The 21588-nt window shown below is 39.5% G+C and overlaps 1 protein-coding gene across 1 annotated transcript in view; it reads left to right on the top strand.

Annotated features, from left to right (window-relative positions):
- Positions 1-21588, top strand: part of AcCoAS (acetyl coenzyme A synthase) — a 194773-nt gene that overhangs the window by 112532 nt on the left and 60653 nt on the right. Inside the window, exons 2-5 of the mRNA XM_067145012.2 lie at positions 4542-4737; positions 6079-6205; positions 6411-6565; positions 10575-10690. Of these exons, the coding sequence (XP_067001113.1) occupies positions 4542-4737; positions 6079-6205; positions 6411-6565; positions 10575-10690 (594 nt within the window). The remainder of the gene's footprint in view (positions 1-4541; positions 4738-6078; positions 6206-6410; positions 6566-10574; positions 10691-21588) is intronic.

A 21588-nucleotide genomic window follows, 5' to 3' on the forward strand; every position in this document is an offset into this window, starting at 1 on the left:
GTCACTTCTTCCCGTTTTCTCTAATTCTGCCTCAGTGTATTCGATGAACTGATCAAGATTGCGGTAATAAATAACTTTGGGTTTAATCACCATCTTATAAATTAGGCTATCAGCTATCCTACCTTTTCCTCCGCACATCTGATGTTGCGACATTCGTATTGACGCCGCTGTTTGGAGAGCGATGTTATGCCCGTTTCACCACTAGAAAATCCTACATAATTTTCAGCATCTTCTGATGTGGTACAGTTAATTAAGGCCACGGCCGCTTCCTTCCCAGTCCTAGCCCTTTCCTTTCCCATCGTCGCCATAAGACCTATCTGTGTCGGTGCGACGTAAAGCCAATAGCAAAAAAAAAAAAAAGTGGTACAGTTAGGCAGTGCAAGGATCTCAAATCTGTAGCCGGTAGTTGTTTTCCTGTGGTAGAGAACGCAAATTTTTAGCGTCCTATTTCAATTTTTCTTCCCGTAAGATTCAGTTTGTTCTAACAGCAATAACGCTCCTAAATGATTATTTGTACCATAATTTCAATTTGGTTTACTTTTTGGTCAAGTTCAGATACCTTAAATCATTTTTCTGATTTCATTAATGTATCCTACTTCTTAATATAGAGACTGTTTTCCGTAATCTGGTATTTGAAATCTCATCAATATATATTTAGGTTTAACATAGATACTCGTAGCCTTTCCTTGACATAGAAACGAGACTTGTAGGTACTCCTTTCTTTGTTTGTGGGTGACGTAGATCAGTTATATGTTGAAGATACGGTATGTTCATCGTTATTTGAATCAGAAATTTTACTAATTTTTGATGGCAATACGTCGTTTCTTGGAGCTGGAGCCTTCCTGCGTTTGACACTTTTCTGTTGTGAACAGGATATACACGAAAAACAGAATGAACTTCGTTGGGGAGAATTCGCTTGATTGATATGCTTACACTGAAATCTGGTGTATTAAAATGCAAGCGACATACTCGAGCCTCGAAATAGCTTACCTGCATTTCTCTCCTAAACCGCACTCCGAAGGAAAATTATGGAACGTCACGTTTTCTTGCTTTTTAGCGGTATCCGAAGTATATAGAGGCACACAACAGTGCACCATGCGTTTCAACCTCACGGACACTCGCCGACAGGGAAAATACGCACAATAAATTGCATAAAACCAGCACAACATCACAGTTACTCCGAACATCACAATGTAAAAGTCCGCCAAGAGCAGAACAGAAACCTGACACCTAGCGGCCAAACCGTGAACAGTGAATAGTAGTCTGTCTGTCGAGAAGTTTTCATTCCCCGCCCGTCGGGCGGGGCGGGCCCCCTAGATCGTTACGCGATTTCTCGGGCCGGGAGAAGTGAAAAGATCGGGGAGGTGTGAGAAATGAAGGTGGGTAATGCGAATTGATATTAGGTGAAGTGATGCGAGTCTCTTGCTTAAGGAGATGTTAGGAATTAGCTTGGCTGGGGAGATGGAAGAAAGTGAGGATTTATACAGGAGTACAGAGATGGAAGTTGCGAGAGGGGATAAGGTGGCGTTGTGTAGAAGCTATGTGAGAAAGGGCAGTCGTGAGTTGTCGTAGATGGTCTAGTATAGGTGGGGGGAATGAGATATGAACAAAGGGGGTAAGTGGACGGACGTGTTGTGTACGGTGAAAAGGAGGATGATCGAGCCGGGTGTGACGACGAGATGTGGATTGAGGATTTCGAGCGTGGGGAAGAGAACGAGAAGGTTCGATAGTATGGCGACGACCGTAGAGATTGACACCATGGGAGACGAGGTAGTCAACTGCTGCTGCGCTGGTGAGCTGGAGACGGATTAGATAGGTGGGGCCGTAGGTGTTAAAGATGCGAAACGCCCTCCAGATGGGTATGCCATGACGACGAAGGTGATGGTGAACTTCCGCTGGCGAGATGAGGGGATCGACGCCGCGAACGACGCAACTGAACAGTGCGGGTGGAGTTGATGTCGATGGCGTTGGGCGATCGGCGGTTGCTGCAGGTGCGCTTGAGGATGGTGGTAACACTGTTGATGGCGGTAACGGAGGTTGACGGGCTGTTGCTGGTGACACTGTGGATGGCGGCAACGAAGGTTGACTGGCTGCTCCTGGTGCGGCTGAAGAAGGTGGTGACATAGTTGATGCCGATAAAGATGGAGCTGGCGTAGACAGTCGGTAGATGCGATGGGGGTCGGAGAGGATTGACGTGGAAAGGAAGGTTGACATAACAAGCGATGGATGAGACGATGTAGTAGTGGTGAGGGAATGGGAAGAGTAGGTGTGATAACAGGAGGCTATGGTGGTGGTGATTGTGGTTGTAGGCATGGTGGGGGAAGGTATTAGGGAGGCTAACGTCCAACGAGAAGTCAGCCTATATGCTTTGTTGGCTCGGCGCGAGCGGCTAGTAAAGATGTGTAGCCACCCGGCTGATCAAAAATAGCAGGAGAGTCTTCTGCGACGAGTTGTATAGTCCACTTGAGAGACGTCGATGAAAGACCTTCCTGAATAGTAGCTATGTCCCGGCCTGGTATATCTCGTAGGCAACGGTCACACCGTGTGTGCTTGAGAAGTTTCAGAGAGGACATGGGATGAATCAGGGACGAATGTGGTGGAAGAAAATAGAAACTAGTAAAATAAAATCAATGCAATGAAAGACTCCAGGATAGAATAGAATAGAGCCGAAGAATGAAAAGAAAGTGGAGAAAACCAGCGGATAATCATGATGATGATGTGAGACGGTGTGGGAAAGGGGGGGGGGGGGATAACCGGTGTACACACGTTATGAAAGTATGACATTAACACACAGGCCTAACTTGGAAATAACCAACTGATGATGACGAGCGTATGAATTTGGAAAGCGCCGAAACGAAATAACAGTACAGAAAGGGCAGGGAAGAGAACTAGCTTCGTAAATCCTTAATGGCTAGCAACCATGTATTAAACTGATAGGCAGTGTTCCTGTAAAAATTGTTGGATTTTTACATTGTTGTCAGTTCCCGCTTGGAGCGCTGTGACAGCTTACAGCGTACCACCTGGTGACGAACGAGCGTACCACTAAAATTCTCCATTGGTAAAATATTCTTGAATTCAAACCATCATTGTAGAAGTCTTCCTCGTAAACAGTCGAGATTTTCTTCTGCAGACGCGTAAAGAGTTTCACCTCGACACGGTATAAGCCCATATCATGTCTACAAGTACGGGCCGTGAAGGCATCAATGTTAACATAAGTAAGTTAACTGATTTAATAAGACAGATGCATCCTGGCAGTGGAAACTGGATGAAAATGCTTCAAGTCCTTGTGAAATGAGGAGGAGTAAGGTGGTTTCTTATTGCTTCCTCATCGAGCTTATTAGCGCTGTCAGATATCAAAGATTCATACATCGTAATAACTAGCCCTACAAGGAACTCTCACAACATTCACCGCAGCGATTGTGTTGCTGACATTAGGCTATTCATGCCTCTGTCGCTTTGAAATTGTCGAAGCCAAAAAGGAGACTGAGACAGATGGACAAAGTTACTGAATCATAGATAATAAGGCATGGTGCACTGAGAACACTGCATCTCATCTGACTTGGATCTAGGCAGAGATTTGTTTTTGTACATTCCAAATAGCAAATACCTTCATTGCTCTTGGCTACTGGATCCCCTTGCAGGTGAGGGCGGTAGAATGCATGCCCGATATCCCCTAGCCGAGCCTGGCATCACTTTCACGTACTTGTCAGGCTCCTCACTTTCCGACTCTGACAGTATTAGGTTTTTGAGGCCTAAGGATTCTTTCATTCTCATACCCTTCCTGGCCATTGCTTTTCTTTTGCCGCCATCTTCATTTTTCGAACTGTCTGGCCTCTTGAATATTTCCCGGTGATTAGTGTTAGTCGAGGACGGTTGCGTTATATATTCTGTATTCAGGAATTCTTACAAAAACTATGAAGATACATAATATAAACTAATGTAGATGAAGTGTATATTTTTACTGGTGTACTTTTCCAATTTTTTAATAATCAACGGTATATTTTTCCCTCATGTTTTGATGGTGAGACCTGATGTTTACAGTGTACTATGTCTTCTGGTAGAGGCTAGGACAAATTTGTTACTTCCATTTTCATCTCAGTCTTATCCTTGGCTTTGACAATATGAAAGTGACTGAGTTATGAGCAAATCTAGTAATACTGTTCCTTATGCAGCCAGTCCCTGCTATGAATGGTGTGGAAATGTCACTCACAGGGTCGATTGGTGCGCGCATTTCAGTGGGCTTGGCAGACTGATATGTAATAGCAACTTCTGGCTCGGTGAGGAAAGCAACGGGAAACTACCTCGCTCCTCATTTCCCTAGTATGCCTCTTCAGTGATGCCTAGGTCATCTATGACAGCTAATGGTGGAGCTGTGGAGGATCAAACTAGCCTTCAATCTGAATAAATACATACATACATACATACATACATACATACATACATACATACAAGTAAAGAAATATTTCTGTTGGTAATTTCTCATCATGGAATGTTCACTGTATGGGAAAGTCATTGATTTAATTTTGTTGTTTATGTTTCAGGGAAGGAAATGACCCTGAGGATTATAGTCGATTAACCTACAAGAAACTACTGGAGGAAGTGTGTCGGTTTGCTAATGTTCTCAAGTCCAGAGGAGTTAAGAAAGGGGATCGGGTAGCAGTGTACATGCCAATGATCCTTGAACTAGTGGTTACAATGCTGGCCTGCTCTCGCATCGGAGCTGTGCATTCTGTTGTGGTAAGCGTCTTATTATTGGTGGAGTTCATTTTTATGACAGAAATATGTGTATTAAAAGCAAAGGGGTAAGCTCTATAATAGGCCCATCAAGCCATCATTTTTACCTTGTTAGCTTGCATTTGGGCGATGGTGGTTTCGAACCCTTCTTGAAGGACCTACAAATTTTTTTTTTTTTTTTTTTTTTTTTTTTTTTTTTTTTACAAGTTGCTTTACGTCGCACTGACACAGATAGGTCTTATGGCGACGATGGGAAAGGGCTAGGAGTGGGAAGAAAGCAGCTGTGGCCATAATTAAGGTACAGGGTACCTAACCCGGTATGAAAATGGGAAACCATGGAAAACCATCTTCAGGGCTGTCGACAGGTGGGTTCGAACCCACTATCTCCCGAATACTGGATACTGCAAAATGATTAAAAGTTGAAACAAATATTTGTGTAGATTAACCTTAAGAGTTCTATCATGTATTTACTGTACGGTTGTCACTTGTCGCATGTTATACGAGACAGTCCTTGTCGGTAGTGTGAATGACTTTTCTGTATTTAGATTTTAGAGAGTAAAAAACACAGGATGATTTACGGGGCTGTTGAGGAAGAGTACATTTAGCCAAGTGAGCAGTACACTGATATATCCTAGCTTTATCAGGTTTACATTTTAGATTAATCATCAACCCTACTTTGAGAAATTTGAGATTAACTGTGGGTAAGATACTGTCGACACTTGTTGGATGTCAAACGTGGTTTCAACACTTCTGAAGTCGGAACTTTTTCTAACACGGTGCTTTCTGTTTAAATTGCAAATTTTATAATCTAAAATACTTAGGTATCAGATATTTAGAATTTGTTGTGTGTATATTGGAGTAAATGAAGGAAATCTGAACCTTTCAAAGAGTCTTGCTGTACCTCACCCATGCTTAAGATGAAGTAGAGGGATTCTTAACAAAACACAATTGATAATTACTAGAATAAACATTTTGCTAGATGACTTTGCTCTATTAATATCGGACTCTAAATCAACAAGACTGAAAATTGAAGTATTTTAGTTACTATTTTTTGTATAGTTTTACATCTGAAAGTTGTACCCCAGATTCTGAAGGCTCTTTCAGACTTTTGTTTTACAAGAATGATGCAAATTATAAAACTTTATAACTTCATTAAAAATAAGCTTTATCCCAAACTATTAAAAAATTTGTGACTTCAGCAAAATGTTTTCCATTCCTTCCCTTGAAAATAAAAGATTAGTAGTTGAAATTAATAAACATTGACCCTAAAATGTCATTGCTGGTATTCTTTTATCTTATTTCTTAAATGTCTAGGCCACTTAAACTATGAATTCACATTTTTAGTTCGCAGGGTACTCGTCAGATTCGTTAGCAGAAAGGATGTTGGATTCGAAGTGTAAAGTGTTGGTGACTGCCGATGGAGTATGGAGGGGAGAAAAACTACTCCATCTGAAAGAAATTTGTGATGCAGGTATGCTTGGGAAGAGAAGATAGAGACCCATCTAATAAACCTCTATGAATTTCTTTTGTGATGCAAGACTTTACGATCAGGTATAATGTCTTCAAATCATTAAGGAGAAAGTAATTTTTCATTGAATTCTGTTATCTGTAATTTGAAATCAGCAACCTAGTATTTTATGTTGAAGTTTGTAAAGATTTTTTCCCCCTCATCTTAGCAATGGAAAGGTGCAAAAAGCTTGGACACTCGGTAGAAACCTGTGTTGTTGTGAAGCATCTACCACGTTTGAGTGCTTCGCAAGAACGAAATGGAACCAGCGGTGATGTAAATGGTGAAGAATCTCCTGAGAAGAGGAAAGCCTACGACAACAAGGTTTGTGGATATTAGACTACATGATCAACATTCATTGTTGTAGGAATTACCTTTGATTCCAAGAAAAAAACCAATGTTAACCCAAGCAGAAAGAAAATAGTATTATTATTATTATTATTATTATTATTATTATTATTATTATTATTATTATTATATATAATTCACTGGGGCCATCAAGGACCACATTAAGTCTCGTTGCATTTGACACTGAACTTGGCCTTCTTTAGAGCCCACATTTCCCTCATTCTTTGTGAGTGGGCCTGCTTACGCTCCTCTGTCCAAGGGGCATCGTGTCTTCTCTTCGGTTGCTCGTCTCGGTTTAGCCCGTTTGTCAATATTTTCATGCGGAAGAGATCTCTGTTAAGGGCGTCTTCAGCTGAGATGTAGCATTTGCAGGTCTTCTTTGGTATTTCTAAACCAGAGAATTGTGTTTGTTTTTTTTTTCTTGTTTTTTTTCTTTAGTTAACTTTCTTCCGTCCATTCTTTTCAGATGACCGTAAAATCGTGCCCGTCTTTTTCTGATTGTGTCGGTAATTTTCTCTATTTTGCTGTAGACTTCCTTGTTGGATCTCTTTTGATGGATTCCATTTCTGTACTTTGATCCCAAGATTCCTCTCACAATTTTGCGTTCTCTTTTCTCCAGTTCTTCAAGGAGTCCTTTGTTGGCATTTAGAGACAGGGTTTCGGCTGCATATAGAACTACTGGCTTCAGAACTGTTTCATAGTGACGTATCTTGGTGTTTTGGGAAAGGCATTTTTTGTTGTAGATTGTGCGGGATGTTTGGTAGGCTATTTCCAGTTTGCGTACTCGCTCCTGAAGTGCTTCTTTGTCCAGTCCATTTTTCATGATAATCTCACCCAGGTATTTGAATTTGTCTATTCGGGTGATGTTCCCGTATTTTGTATGGAGTTTTGGTGGAGCCTCTTTGATGTTAGTCATTACTTCTGTTTTCTCAAACGATATCTGCAAACCAATTTGTTCGGCAATTTCCTTTAAAATTTCAACTTGAGCTCTAGTAGCGGTTTCTATGTCGTTTGAGAGAACAGCAATATCATCGGCAAATGCTAAGCAGTCTGTTGCGATCTCCTTGGATTTGGTTCCTATTCTCAATGGACTGTAGTTGGTTTCCTGTAATCTAACCCGCCAGGTTCTGATGATCTTTTCAAGAACACAGTTGAAGAGTATTGGGGATAGCCCATCACCTTGTCGGACTCCTGTTTTGATGTCAAAGGAATGCGAGAGACATCCGTGGAACTTCACCTTGGATTTTGTATCGGTCAGGGTGGCTCTAATTAATGCCAGCAGTTTCAAATCAACTCCAAATTCATTTAAGATGTTTAGCAGGACGTTCCCGGTCAATGGAGTTGTACGCTTTCTTAAAGTCCACAAAGACAGTCACATACTGCTTGGACCTTAGTGTACAATATCTGATGATCGTTTTGAGATTTTGGATCTGTTCAGCTGTTGAGCGACCTTTTCTGAACCCTCCTTGGTATTCACCTATTTGATGTTCGACTTGTGCTTCCAAACGCTCCAGGATGTCAAGTGATAGAATTTTGTAAGTCACGGGTAGCAAAGATATTCCTCTGTAGTTGTTGATGTTCTTCATGCTGCCTTTTTTGTGTAATGGATGGATCAAAGCTATTTTCCAATCTTCGGGTAGGGTCTCCTTGTTCCAAATTTCTTCTATTTGCTTTTGCAAGATATCAAGTGATTCCTCTGGGGCATATTTGCATAGTTCTGCTACTACTGAGTCTTCCCCCGGCACTTTGTTATTTTTGAGATGGGCAATGTGGCGCTTGATTTCATCTCTGTCGGGTGGTCTGGAATCTGGGTACCTGAGTAAGGGTTCCTTGGTCTCAATGGCGCTTTGCGGTTTAGAGCAATTAAGTAAATTCTTGAAGTAATCTGCCAGAATGCTGCAATTTTCTTCATTTGACGTCGCCAGTGTGCCGTCTATCTTTTCAATGAGAGATTTTTCATATTTACGTTTCTCAGTTCTGAACACCCTAGCTGCTTGGGCACGTTCGGTTTTGTAGGTTTCCCAATCATTTTCTGATTTCGTAGAGTAGTACTGTTTCCATGCATTGAGTCTTTCTTGGAGGACTGATTCGCAGGTACTATTCCACCAGGCATGCTTTTTGCTTCTCTTGATTTCTGCAACGTCTTTGGCGGCCTCAACTATTATTATTATTATTATTATTATTATTATTATTATTATTATTATTAAATAATAATAATAATACACATATTTCCTTCATCGATACAGTTTTGACATTTAGCCAGTTATCAATATCCTTATTTGATCTAGTGGAAGCTGTTTCTCATCTTTTCTCTATTTACCTTGGCACAAGGCAGACATCCTGAATTGATCTTTTTTATCCAAAGCACCTATTCTTTCCCTGACCAATATTTTTTTTTTTGGTAATTTATATTCCTTACTAGCTGTAGTACCCGGCGTTACCTGGATAGTTGTTGAATATTTACCTTTAAGATTTGCATTGCCTGTTAACACTTTGAAGACGATGTCACCCCATGTGGGGTGACGGACCCTTATACAAAATATAGTATGTCACCCCTCATGGGGTGACACGGCAGTGTGTCCAGGCCTTTCAACTTTAGGCTGTCGCACGAAACTAGCGCTACCATTCGCTGTTGTATTGCATTGCTTGTTCACGTAAGGTGTTCATAGAGTGCAGCGCAGTGCCCATTCCTTTCTCAGCATGCTGGGCATTGCGCAACAAACAGTGGAATTTCTCTGACATTTGTCACCCCATGGGGTGACATACGCAACCATCAGAATTCAATTATTAATGGCAAGGAAAATGATGTGGATTGGAGTCTATTATTGTTTTATTCATACATACTGGTTGAGATTTAGCACTCAGATGAAATTGTAAACCAGGGCTACATGTGAATAAAAAAAAATGTTTCTGCAAACCTGGGAATATTCCCCAGTAATTGTCACTGGCTGATAATTTGGTTGAATCATTGCCCGATGCAGCACCGGAATCTTTGCTAGTGTCCTCACTACACAAACTACTGTTGAATTCTGACTCGGAAAAGGTGGCATCACATTGCAAATCCTAAATGTCAACATCTCTTGATTCAACACTCGAACCCTTTTCAGGTTGTTCTTCTATCTCTCTATCGGTAATCATGGCTTACTCAACACAGAAACACATAACATGAATTAATTTCTTGTCATAAAACTGTAAATTACAAGGAACTCGTTGAAAGGCGCGTAAATCAACAGCTCACAGTACAGAGCACAGTATTCCACAACAACAGAGGTAAAAAGGTCGTCACCCCTGTAGGGGTGACATGCACTTTCTCTGTTGCATAGTCAACCTAATAACCATATGTCACCCCAATGGGGGGACACAAAAATAGTAACTTTGAACATAAAATATGTCTTTGATTATCATCTACGAATGAAATTACGAACATCCGTAGCCCACAACAACCTGAAAAATGTATACGGCATTTCAGCAGTTTACCGCGGAAAAAGCAAATGTACACGTCGACGCTAAAGTGTTAACTATGTGTGAAGTGAATTTTTGTAGAATTCCTTATTGAGACATTGATTGATATTTGACTATCTGTTAAGTAGTTTTAGAGTTATTTATATGTGTTCAATTTATAGTTTTAGATTATTTCAATTTTGAGTAACATTTTGTCCTTGTGGAAGCCCAAATTGGCTGGGAAATATTTGATTCTTTGAAAAGAAAAAAAAACAGTCACATAAAACTACAACCTTGTTTTTTAATAGACAATGTTCTGTTTGATTTAATTTACCAGTAAACTAATAGATATTTTAACATTACCCACTAAGGGCAGTTGTTCTGTGATATAATGTGCTAACAGCAGGTTTTTTTAATAACCTTCAATTAGAATTATTTCTAACCTGTATTCTTTGTAATATTAGTCGCATGGCTGCTAAACATTTTTGTAGTGACTTTCTGTAATAATCCCAAGGTTACGTTAAAAATTGAAAAATACTTCCAGATTCCATGGAATGAAGATAGGGATGTGTGGTGGCATGAAGAAATGGAAGATGCTTCTACATCGTGTTACCCTGTTTGGTTAGCAGCAGAGGACCCTCTCTTCATGTTGTACACCAGGTTTGTATGCCTGTCTGTCTTATCAGTAGACATCAGATTTATATGCTGTATAAATCACCAGTATAAGCATGCAACTGTGCTGCAAAATGTGGTGAACTATGCACTTACTTTCATGCTATGAAATACATAAGTAACAATCCTTTACTAGACTCGTGCGACTCATCCACACCAATACATAAAATGATAACTATAACAAAATTCACACTATTTACAGCTGCGGCTGTTCTACGAGTATACAAACAATCCGTGCATAGTTTGTGTGAGACGTGACAATCTGTCAGTGTTCACTATTAAAACATATGCACACATCTCGTAGATAAGACGGTGTGTGTACATGATAAATCAGTTAGTAAAGTTGTAAGAAAACTCTGTAAAAAAATCCACAAACATAAAGCAACTCACTTAAATACACATTTCTCTTTAATTTTACCCTGCACACCCTACTTTTCCCATCAATAATTTGCTTTGCAGTACACTACAACAGTCTTCTCAGAGTTTTTGGTTTAAATCTGTTAAAACTAGTTTCAATGCAGAGAATGATCTCTCTATATCTACGGATGCGACAGGACAATACTGAATTCAGGAGAAACTGTAGGTGTTAAAGATTCTGGTAGACCCATATTATCAGTACCAGCCAAATACACTATGGGATCAAAAGTATCCAGACACCTGGCTGAACATGACGTACAAGTTCGTGGCACCCTCAATCAGTAATGCTGGAATTCAATATGGTGTTGGCCCACCCTTAGCCTTGATGACAGCTTCCACTCTCGCAGGCATACGTTCAATCAGGTGCTGGAAGGTTGCTTGGGGAATGGCAGTCCATACTTTACAGAGTGCTGCACTGAGGAGAGGTAGCGATGTCGGTCGGTGAGGCCTGGCATGAAGTCGGCATTCCAAAACATCCCAAAGGTGTTCTATAGGATTCAGGTCGGGACTCTGTGCAGGCCAGTCCATTACAGGGTTGTTATTGTCATGTAACCACTCCGCCACAGGCCGTGCATTGTGAACAGGTGCTCGATCATGTTGAAAGATGCATTCGCCATCCCCAAAGTGCTCTTCAACAGTGGGAAGCAAGAAGGTGGTTAAAACATCAATGTAGGGCTGTGCTGTGATAGTGCCATGCAAAACAACAAGGAGTGCAAGCCCCATCCATGAAAAGCACGACCACACCATAACACCAGCACCTCCGAATTATATTGTTGGCACTACACACGCTGGCAGATGATGTTCACCGGGCATTCTCCATACCCACACCCTGCCATCGGATCGCCACATTGTGTACTGTGATTCGTCACTCCACACAACGTTTTTCCACTGTTCAGTCGTCCAATGTTAACGCTCCTTACACCAAGCGAGGCAGCGTTTGGCATTGACCTGCGTAATGTGTGGCTTATGGACAGCCGCTCGACCATGAAATCCAAGTTTTGTCACCTCCTGCCGAACTGTCCTAGTACTTGGAGTGGATCCTGATGCAGTTTGGAATTCCTGTGTGATGGTCTGGATAGATGCCTGCCTATTACACTTGACGACCCTCTTCAACTGTCGGCGGTCTCTGTCAGTCAACAGACGAGGTCGGCCTGTGCGCTTTAATGCTGTACATGTCCCTTCATGTTTCCACTTCACTATCACATCAGAAACAGTGGACCTAGGGATGTTTAGGAGTGTGGAAATCTCGCCTCCAGACTTCTGACACAAGTGACTCGCAATCACCTGACCACGTTCGAAGTCCTTGAGTTCCGCGGAGCGCCCCATTCTGCTCTCTCATGATGTCTAATGACTACTGAGGTCGCTGATATGGTGTACCTGGCAGTAGGTGGCAGCAAATTGCACCTAAGATGAAAAACATATGTTTTTGGGGGGTGTCCGGATACTTTTGATCACATAGTGTATTTGTTTATAGCTATGATGATGTCATAGTTCAGATTTCGTTTAAGGACATCAAGATATTTCATTTGCAGACAGTGAGAGCTTTCCTGGGATACCTTCTAGTTCACGCTGTACCAGTAAATTATAGCCAGACTCTACTGTTACTGTTGATTCTAAAAGCGCACAAGACATTTCTCAGGGCAATCCTAGGTGAAAGTTAGCTAGGGCTTGGTACAGGAGGATAGGTCCTATCTACAAGAAACTGAGGTTTCTTTTCTTTAAAGAAATTAGTTTCTTCTTCTTCTTTCGGTGCCTATCCGTTTCGGATGTTGGCGATCATGATGGCTATTTTCGTCTTGTTTGTGGCAGAGCGGAACAGTTCAACTGATGACATATTGCACCAGCCTCTAAGATTGTCAAGCCAAGATATTCTTCTTCTTCCAGGACCTCTTTTGCTGTTGATTTTCCCCTGGAGTATTTTTTGGAGTAGGTTGTATCTATCTGTGTTGCGCATTATATGTCCCAGATACTGCAGCTTTCGGCATTTCACTATCTTGATCAACTGAGGTGTTGTGTTCATCCTTCTCATTACTTCCACGTTTGTAATTCTCTGGGTCCAAGATATTCTCAGGATCCGCCTATAAAGCCATGTTTCAAAGGCCTCCAGCTTCTTCTCTGTGCGTTATTTAAGGTCCATGTCTCTACACCATATAAAAGAACAGAAAATACATAACAGTGCAGAAGTCTGATTTTAGTCCCTAAAGTTAGATTGTGGCTTTTAAACACATTACTCATTTTCTGGAACACACTTCTTGCTTTTCCAATGCATACCTTGACTTCTTGTGAGCAATCCCAGTCTTCATTTATTATGGTTCCAAGGTATGTATATTGTTTTACCCTTTCTATACTCTTTTGATTTATAACCAAGTTTATTCCGGAAATATTTTCCTTACTTATAACCATGAGTTTTGTCTTTGCGGTGTTTATTTCAAGCCCGTATTGGCTGCTGACTCTTACAATTCTATCCATTAGTGATTGTAGCACTTGGATACTATCAGCAAATACAATTGTATCATCAGCATACCGGATGTTGTTTAATCTCACTCCATTTATCAAAATTCCTTCTTCTATATCTTCCAAGGCTTCTCTAAATATGTATTCTGAATACAAATTAAATAGTATAGGTGACAAGATACATCCTTGCCTCACTCCTCTCAGGATTTTGACTGCTTCGGCGTGTTCTCCTCAACACGCAACACCGCTGTTTGATTCCAGTACAGCGTCTTGATGATTCGCTGATCTCTTTCCTCTATTCCAATATTTCTCAAAATATCCATCAATTTTTCATGTTCTACACAGTCAAAGGCTTTCTGGTAGTCTATTAAACAAGCAAATACATTCTTATTTACATCTCTACATCTCTGAAAGAGGACCTGCACACTGAACAAGGCTTCTCTCGTACCTACTGCTTTAATAAACCCAAATTGATTAGGGGCTATCTGATCTTCACACAGTCTGTATATTCTTCTGTGTATCACTCTCAAGAACACTTTCAAGAGATGACTCATCAAGCTTATTGTGCGGTAATCTCCACATTGGTTTGCGTTTTGCTTTTTTGGCAAGGTGATGAACTCTGATTTGAGCCATTCCGATGGAATATTCCCGGATACATAAATTCTATTGAAAATTTTGGTCAACCATTTTACATGATGTTCATCCATCATTTTTAAGAACTCTGCTTCTACTTTATCTGGTCCCACTGCCTTTCTGTCCTTCATCTGATTGATGGCTGTTTGAACTACTTCTTCTAATATATCTGTGCCACTTATTTCATTTGTATTTTGTGTAAAAGCACATCTAGTGTCATAAAATAAATCTTCTATATATTTTTTCCAGATCTTTTTCTTGTCTTCTAAATCGACCATCAAGTTCCCGGCTTCATCTATTAACTTTCCACCAGTGCCATTCCTGTATTTCCCTGTCACTTCTCTTACTTTCCTGTGTACATTGAAGCTGTCATACCTACTTTGATAAAACTCAATCTCCTCACATTGCTCCACTTCTTCTTTTTCTTTTGCTTCCCTGATCTTTCTTCTGATGTCTGCATTTATCTTTCTGTATTCTGCAGGTTTTCCTTTATTGACTCTTCTTTTCTTCATTAGGTTCAGTATTTCATCTGTCATTCATGACTTTCTCTTTTTCTCGTCTGGTTTCATGTACTTCTCTTTTATTTGCTGAACGGCGTTTTGTACTTTAGTTAATTCTAATTTGACATTATTGCTGGTGATGTTTTCCTCTGTGATAATCTTCCAGTTAAGTTCTACTTGCATGTTCTCTTTCATTATTGGGTCTTTAATTTTCCTCAAATTGTAGTTTTGCCTGTTCTTCCTCTTCACTTTCTTCATTTTGACTTTGAAAACTCCAACAAGTGGTGTGTGATCTGAGTTGACATCTGCACCAGGGTAGGTTTTCACTGCGGTGCAACTGTTCCTGAAACGTTTATTTACCAACATGAAATCAATCTGGTTTCTCACACATTTCCCGGGTTTGTCCATTGGAGACTTCCATGTATATAGTCTTCTAGGTGGGAGTTTAAACCAAGTGTTCATGATCACTAAATCATTTGACATCGCAAAACTTTCAAGATCATCCCCTCTGGAATCCCTCTCTCCTAGTCCAAACGGTCCTACAATGTCTGATGTCCTACCTTCCCCCACTTTCGCATTGAAATCTCCCCTCACAATTGTCAGATCATGTTTGTTAAGGTTTTTCAAAATCCCATTTATGCTTTCGTAGAATTCTTCTACCTCTTCATCTTCCTTGTCCATTGTAGGCGCATACACTTGTATTATGTTTATGTCAATAGGCCTAGCACTCAGCTGTAACATCATTACTCTGGCTGATACGGGTGTGAAACTTTTGAGACACCTTGCTACTTCCACTGAAAGTATTACACCGACTCCATGTTCATGCGTTCCATCAGCTCTACCGAATATAGCACTCTATGTTTATTTATGGAAACATCTCCCGTATTCGGCCATCGCATCTCACTAACACCAAGTATATCTAACTCCATCCTATCCATTTCTTTAATCGTATTATGTATTTTTCCTCCTTGGCTCATTGTTCTCACATTCCAGGTTGCCACTTTAATTTTTTCTTGCCACTTGATTTTCTTCATGCCTGTACTCACTACTGTTCCTCCCGGAGATCCGACTGAGGAACTTACTCCGGATGATGATAATTTCGTCATGAGCATAGCCATAATGATTACTAGGACTTGCCATCAGGCCTTTAATGTAGTCGTTGTCCAGTGCGTTCTACATCCTTATGCCGTTGACCACCTTTGTGGTTCCTCCGCCTTTAAAGCCAGTTTCCCAACTCAAGGACAAAAGAGTGCCCTTTAAGAGCCAATTAAGGCGAGAGAGGATATTTCTGTCGGGGTTTTCTCCCTTAGCCTTTGATAGTCCCCTATCAACCTGCAAGGCAGCAGGCTGTACTCGTATTAATCCCCAAGTACAGAGCTGCCTCTTCCACAATCTCCACCGTTCCGAAGTCCATCTTCTCCGTTAAAGATTCCGTTGAGGTCTTCACTCGTAACCCTGAGTTGGGACCCTTACCAGATGTTACACACCGGGCCAGTGTGCTCTGGGACTCACATAGGCAGGGGCGCCACTCCCTGGGTAGGGCTACCTCTGAAGAGGTTGCAGGTTGAATTGCATATCACCTTGGTGTAGATATTCGTCATCTTCAGAATCTCCCACCAGGTAACCTCATACTCACAGGTCTCCTTGTCACCATGGAATTGAATCCGTTCTGCAGGGTCCTTTCGTCACCATGGAATGGAGCTGGAACACCCAGGTCTGTCCAACATACCTGAAGCTCTCCGATCTTGCCGCGGGGTAATCGCTCGTGATTTACACATACGAGCGTCCACATTTACACAGTCCTCCAACACATTTATTTGGCACCAACGATTGACTTTGATATTGATGTAACGTGAAGTTTGAAGTAGTTGGAATTTTACTTCTCACTGGTAGATAGCAGAATTTAAATGTCATTTAAGAAGTTGAAGATGCGGGTAGCATCGAATTAAGAAAGAAAAAATAAATCACTGGCTTCTAGAAATAATTATACTAAATCTCGTTCATGTATTGTGCACTGTTCATGGTTGCTTCCCACAGTAAATAATGTTGCATGTGACACACACAAAAAAAACAAGTGCTCAAGGAGTTTATCCATTGGACACTGTTAATAATGACGAACTGATATATTGTTAATCACTCTTATGAAATAATAAAGTTTAGAAATTATTATGTACGGTTATAAATTCAATCCAGTTTGAATTGGTTACCATTCACTTCAACACAGAATCAATCACCTGTATCGGAGGACTCGAGTATTGAATTTGCGCAATAGGCAAACACTTATATTATTTTAGCATAGCAGTTTAAGCACTTTCAAGATCACTTTTGTGTAGTAAATGAAAGAAATTGAACTGAGTTTCAAACTAGAGACATTCTCAGAAAAACACCACAGTTAATGACATAATGTTGCAGTGTGTCACTTTGAAATAATTAGCACATTTATAACATTGGATGGTGAGAAATCTTAAGTTCCACAATCGGTTGAAAATTTTTGAAGACTTGACAAATATCCAAGTCCCTACTTGCACACAAATTCTAAGTCCGATTTACTTGTAGAACCAAAGTTCATTTCACTCACAGAATTTAAGATAGATTTTGAACAGTACTATGTTCTGATGAACAGAATTACGATGTAGCGTGGTGAGTCTGACACATCAGAACTCCCAGCTGTGACTGGTATCTTCTGTTTAGCTGGCTCGTCTTATATACGATTGGAGCTCATAAGTCATCAGATGTCATGATTCTTAAGAAGTGGAATAATGTGAAAATCCCTTGATAGATTTGCTTGAAACTTGCTATGGTAGACGTTCACATAATTCTCTACAAAATGACATGTCTCTCAAGCTCATACAACCATTAGGACAGAAGTTTTTGAAAATTTCCGAATCTAAGTTTCTGGAAGGTGTGACGTTTATTCTGGAACGCTAGTCCATGTCGCGTGGCAAGTGACTGAGCGGGCGGGTAGCCTATCTTGCTCCTGCGCCTACGTCACTTGCAGCTGTCTGCACTCCACGCTGGCTCGCTCCGCTAAACGTAGACACATCAAGCTTACAGTAAATGGCGTGCATGACAATTAAATACCATTCATCTTAAGAAAATACAGGATGTACCGCGCGTTCCTGGTACAATGCTTCATGTTCTCTATTATGTTCAGCGAATCACTAGCCACATTCCATGTGTTTGTAGCTTCTTAATTGATTCTGGTATGATTTCGAACTGTGTATTGATTGGTATCAGTTTCCTTTCAACCGATTCATTGCCGGAAGAGTTCACAGCATTAATTACTTAACATTTTCTTGAAGACTGCTTGTAAAATGTGTTAAAATATGCATAATAAAAGTCAAACATGCACAATAAATGCAAAATTTGAAATGTATGCACTAATCTCAAGTATACGCACTATTAAACCTAATAATTTATCCAATTTCACCTTCCTTGTCGGTTTTGGAGGTCTACATATCGGCAAACAAAATATGCATTTGCCAACAAATCCGATGTAGTGCTCAAGAGAAGGATCAATTCTGTCAAGATCTAGAAGATATAATTTATGAAGAAAATATTATCATTGGGGACTTAAATGCACAAGTTGGGACAGACAGACTTGGTTATGAGGAAATCATTGGAACACATGGGTTCGGGAACAGAAATGCACAAGGCGAACAACCGCTTGATTTGTGCAGAAGAAATGGACTGATCATCAAAATTACCTTCTTCCAAAAACAAGACAGGCACAAGATAACAAGATATAGCTGGGATGGAAAACGTAAGTCTCTCATCGACTATATCATCACTAACAAAGGAGGAGGGAAATTTGTAACTGATGTCAAAGTTATCCCCAGTGAGAGTATGGACAGTGATCATAGATTGTTGATTGCCAACCTAAATCATGTGGCTAACACAACCCCCAAAGGAAAGAAAAAGAAAACGTAACGTGAAGACTTGGAAATTAGAAGCCAAGCTGAAGGAAGAATCTATATATATAAAATTAGCAATTACCCACAGCTTTGCTCACGTGGATTTCATAATTTGATCAAAGTAATCGCTCCTTGACATTGTCTGAAAATCTGAAAATTTTATCTGAAAATTCGTAAAGTATAAACACTCACCCAAAAATTGAGTTTAATTTACCCCAGAAATTCGTTTGGGGCTAAGACGAGCATGCGACATAGAACTGTACATGTGAGAAACAGTCTTCTCTCAAGTCAAAAAAATAAATGCATGTTACTTTATTTTTAAAGGAGATTACAAATACATATTCCCACATCTGTAAAATTTTCAGTTTATGAGATAACTTATATATAAATATTCCCATAAAAAGAATTCAATCCCTTGATCAGTCCTCCCCCCACCCCCACCCACATTTAAGTGTATTTTCCGAAAACATAAATACATATTTCTTTACTTTTAAAGGGAGATTCCAAATACCAATTTTCATGTCTGTAACATCTTCAGTTTTTAAGATATAAGTATCCTCATAAAAAATAATTCAACTATTTTTCAGTTATTTTCAACCCCCCCCCCCCCGTTAAGTACCTTTTCCGAAAACAGAGGTACGTGTTCCTGTATTTTTAAAGGACTTTCCAAATACCAAGTTTCTTGTCTCTAACATGGTAAGTTTTTGGCATATGATGTAGATATACCAGTACTCATTTTAAAAATTTACCCGCTTTTCCAGTTCCTTTCAGTCCCTTAACTGGATTTTCCAGAAACAAAAAATATGTGTTTCATTTTTTTTTAAAGATTTTAAATACCAGTTTTCATGTCTGTACATCTGTAACACCTTCAGTTTTTGAGATAAATGTATAATTATAAAAATCTTCTTCTTCTTCACTTCTTTACACCCCTCTCCCGCCTTAAGTGGACTTTCCAAAAACAAAAAATATGTGTTTCTCTATTTTGAAAGGAAATTCAAAATACCAACTTTCACGTCTGTAATAGCTTCAGTTTTTAAGATAAAGTATCCACATAAACATATTTCATTTACTTATTTTCAACCGCACACCCCTTACGTCGATTTTCCGAAAGAAAACAAATGCGTGTTTCTTTATTTTTAAAGGAGATCCCAAATACTATTTTTCACGTCTGTAACATCTTCATTTTTTGAGATGTAAGTATCCTCATACAAAGAATTCAACTCATTTTTCAATTCATTCACCCCTCTTAAGTGGATTTCCCGAAGACAAAAGAACACATCTTTCTTTATTTTGAAAGAAGATTCCAAATACAAGTGTTCATGTCTCTAACATCTTCAGTATTTGAGATATAAGTATCCTCATGAAAAGAATTCAGCTCCTTTTTCACTCCACCCTCACCCATTAAGTTGGTTTCACCCCACCCAAAATGGATGCGTGCTTCTTTATTTTTCAAGGAGATTCCAAATACCATTTTCCATGTCTGTAACCTTCAGTTTTGAGATATAAGTTTCTGCAGAAAATGAATTCAATTTTTTTCACTTCCTTTCACACTCCCCACTTCAGTGAATTTTCCAAAAATAAACAGTAAGCGTTTCTTTAAAAGATCTTCTAAATACCAATAACCGACTGTAACATCTTCAGATTTGATATATGTGTATCCTCGTAAAAGGAATTCATCTCCGTCTTCATTTCCTCCCCCCCCCCCCCCACCAAGTTGATTGCCCCCCTCAAATTGCGTGTTTCTTTATTTTTAAAGGAAATTCCAAGTACCAGTGTTCACGTTTATAACATCTTTAGATATTTTGATATATATATTCATACAAATTATTCAACTAATTCTTCAATTCTTTCAACCCTCCCCCCACCCTGTTAAGGGTTTTTCCGAAAACAAAAGAATACGTGTTTCCTTATTTTTAAAAGGAGACTCCAGATACCAATGTTCACATCTGCAACATGTTCAGTTTTTGAGATATACTGTAGATATGCTGATTTTAAAAATTCACCCCCTTTTCCAGTTCCCCTTAAGTGGATTTTCCAAAAACAAATCACCTATGTTTCTTTACTTTTACAGGAAATTACAAATACCAGTTTCCAAATCTGTAATATGTTACGTGTCTGAGATAATTTTCAGATATAGTCTTTTTTTAAATTCACCGTTTGTCACTCCTGTTCACACCCTGTTCTTCGGATTATTCAAAAACACAAAAATACGTATGTATTTATTTATTTTCAAAGGAGATTCCAAATACCAATTTTCATGTCTGTAAGACCTTCAGTTTTTGATATATAAGTCTCATCATAAAAGGTGTTCAATCCCCCATTTTAAACCCCCCTTAATGGGATTTTCTGAGAAAAAACATTATTTTTAAAGGAGATTCCAAATACCAATTTTTACGTCTGTAACATCTTCAGTTTTTGAGATATCAGTATCCTAATAAAAAGAATTCAACCCCATTTTCAGTCATTTCCCCCCAACCCCACCCAAGTGGTTTTCTGAAAACAAAAAATACATGTTTCTTTTTTAATACATATAAAATGCCATTTTTCACTTCTGCAACATGTTAAGTTTTTGAGATATGCTGTAAACATGCTCATTTTAAAATTTCCCCCTCTTTTTAGTTCCCCTTAAGTGGAGTTTCCAAGAACAAATCACCTATGTTTCTTTACTTTTACAGGAGATTCCAAATACCAATTTTTACATCTGTAACATTTCACATTTCTAAGATGTACTGTAGATATAGTCTTTCAAAAAATTCACCCCATTTGTCACTCCTGTTTAACCTCCATTAATTGGATTTTTGGAAAACAAAAAAATACGTATTTCTTTATTTTTAAAGGAGATTCCAATTACCAATTTTCCGGTCTGTAATGTCTTCAGTTTCTGAGATATAAGTATCCTCATTAAAGGCATTCAACCCCTTTTTCACCCCTCCTAGTGGGATTTTCCGAAAACAACAAAATACATGTT

The sequence above is a fragment of the Anabrus simplex genome, chromosome 4 (genome assembly GCF_040414725.1).
Source record: "Anabrus simplex isolate iqAnaSimp1 chromosome 4, ASM4041472v1, whole genome shotgun sequence".
Lineage (NCBI taxonomy): Eukaryota > Metazoa > Arthropoda > Insecta > Orthoptera > Tettigoniidae > Anabrus > Anabrus simplex.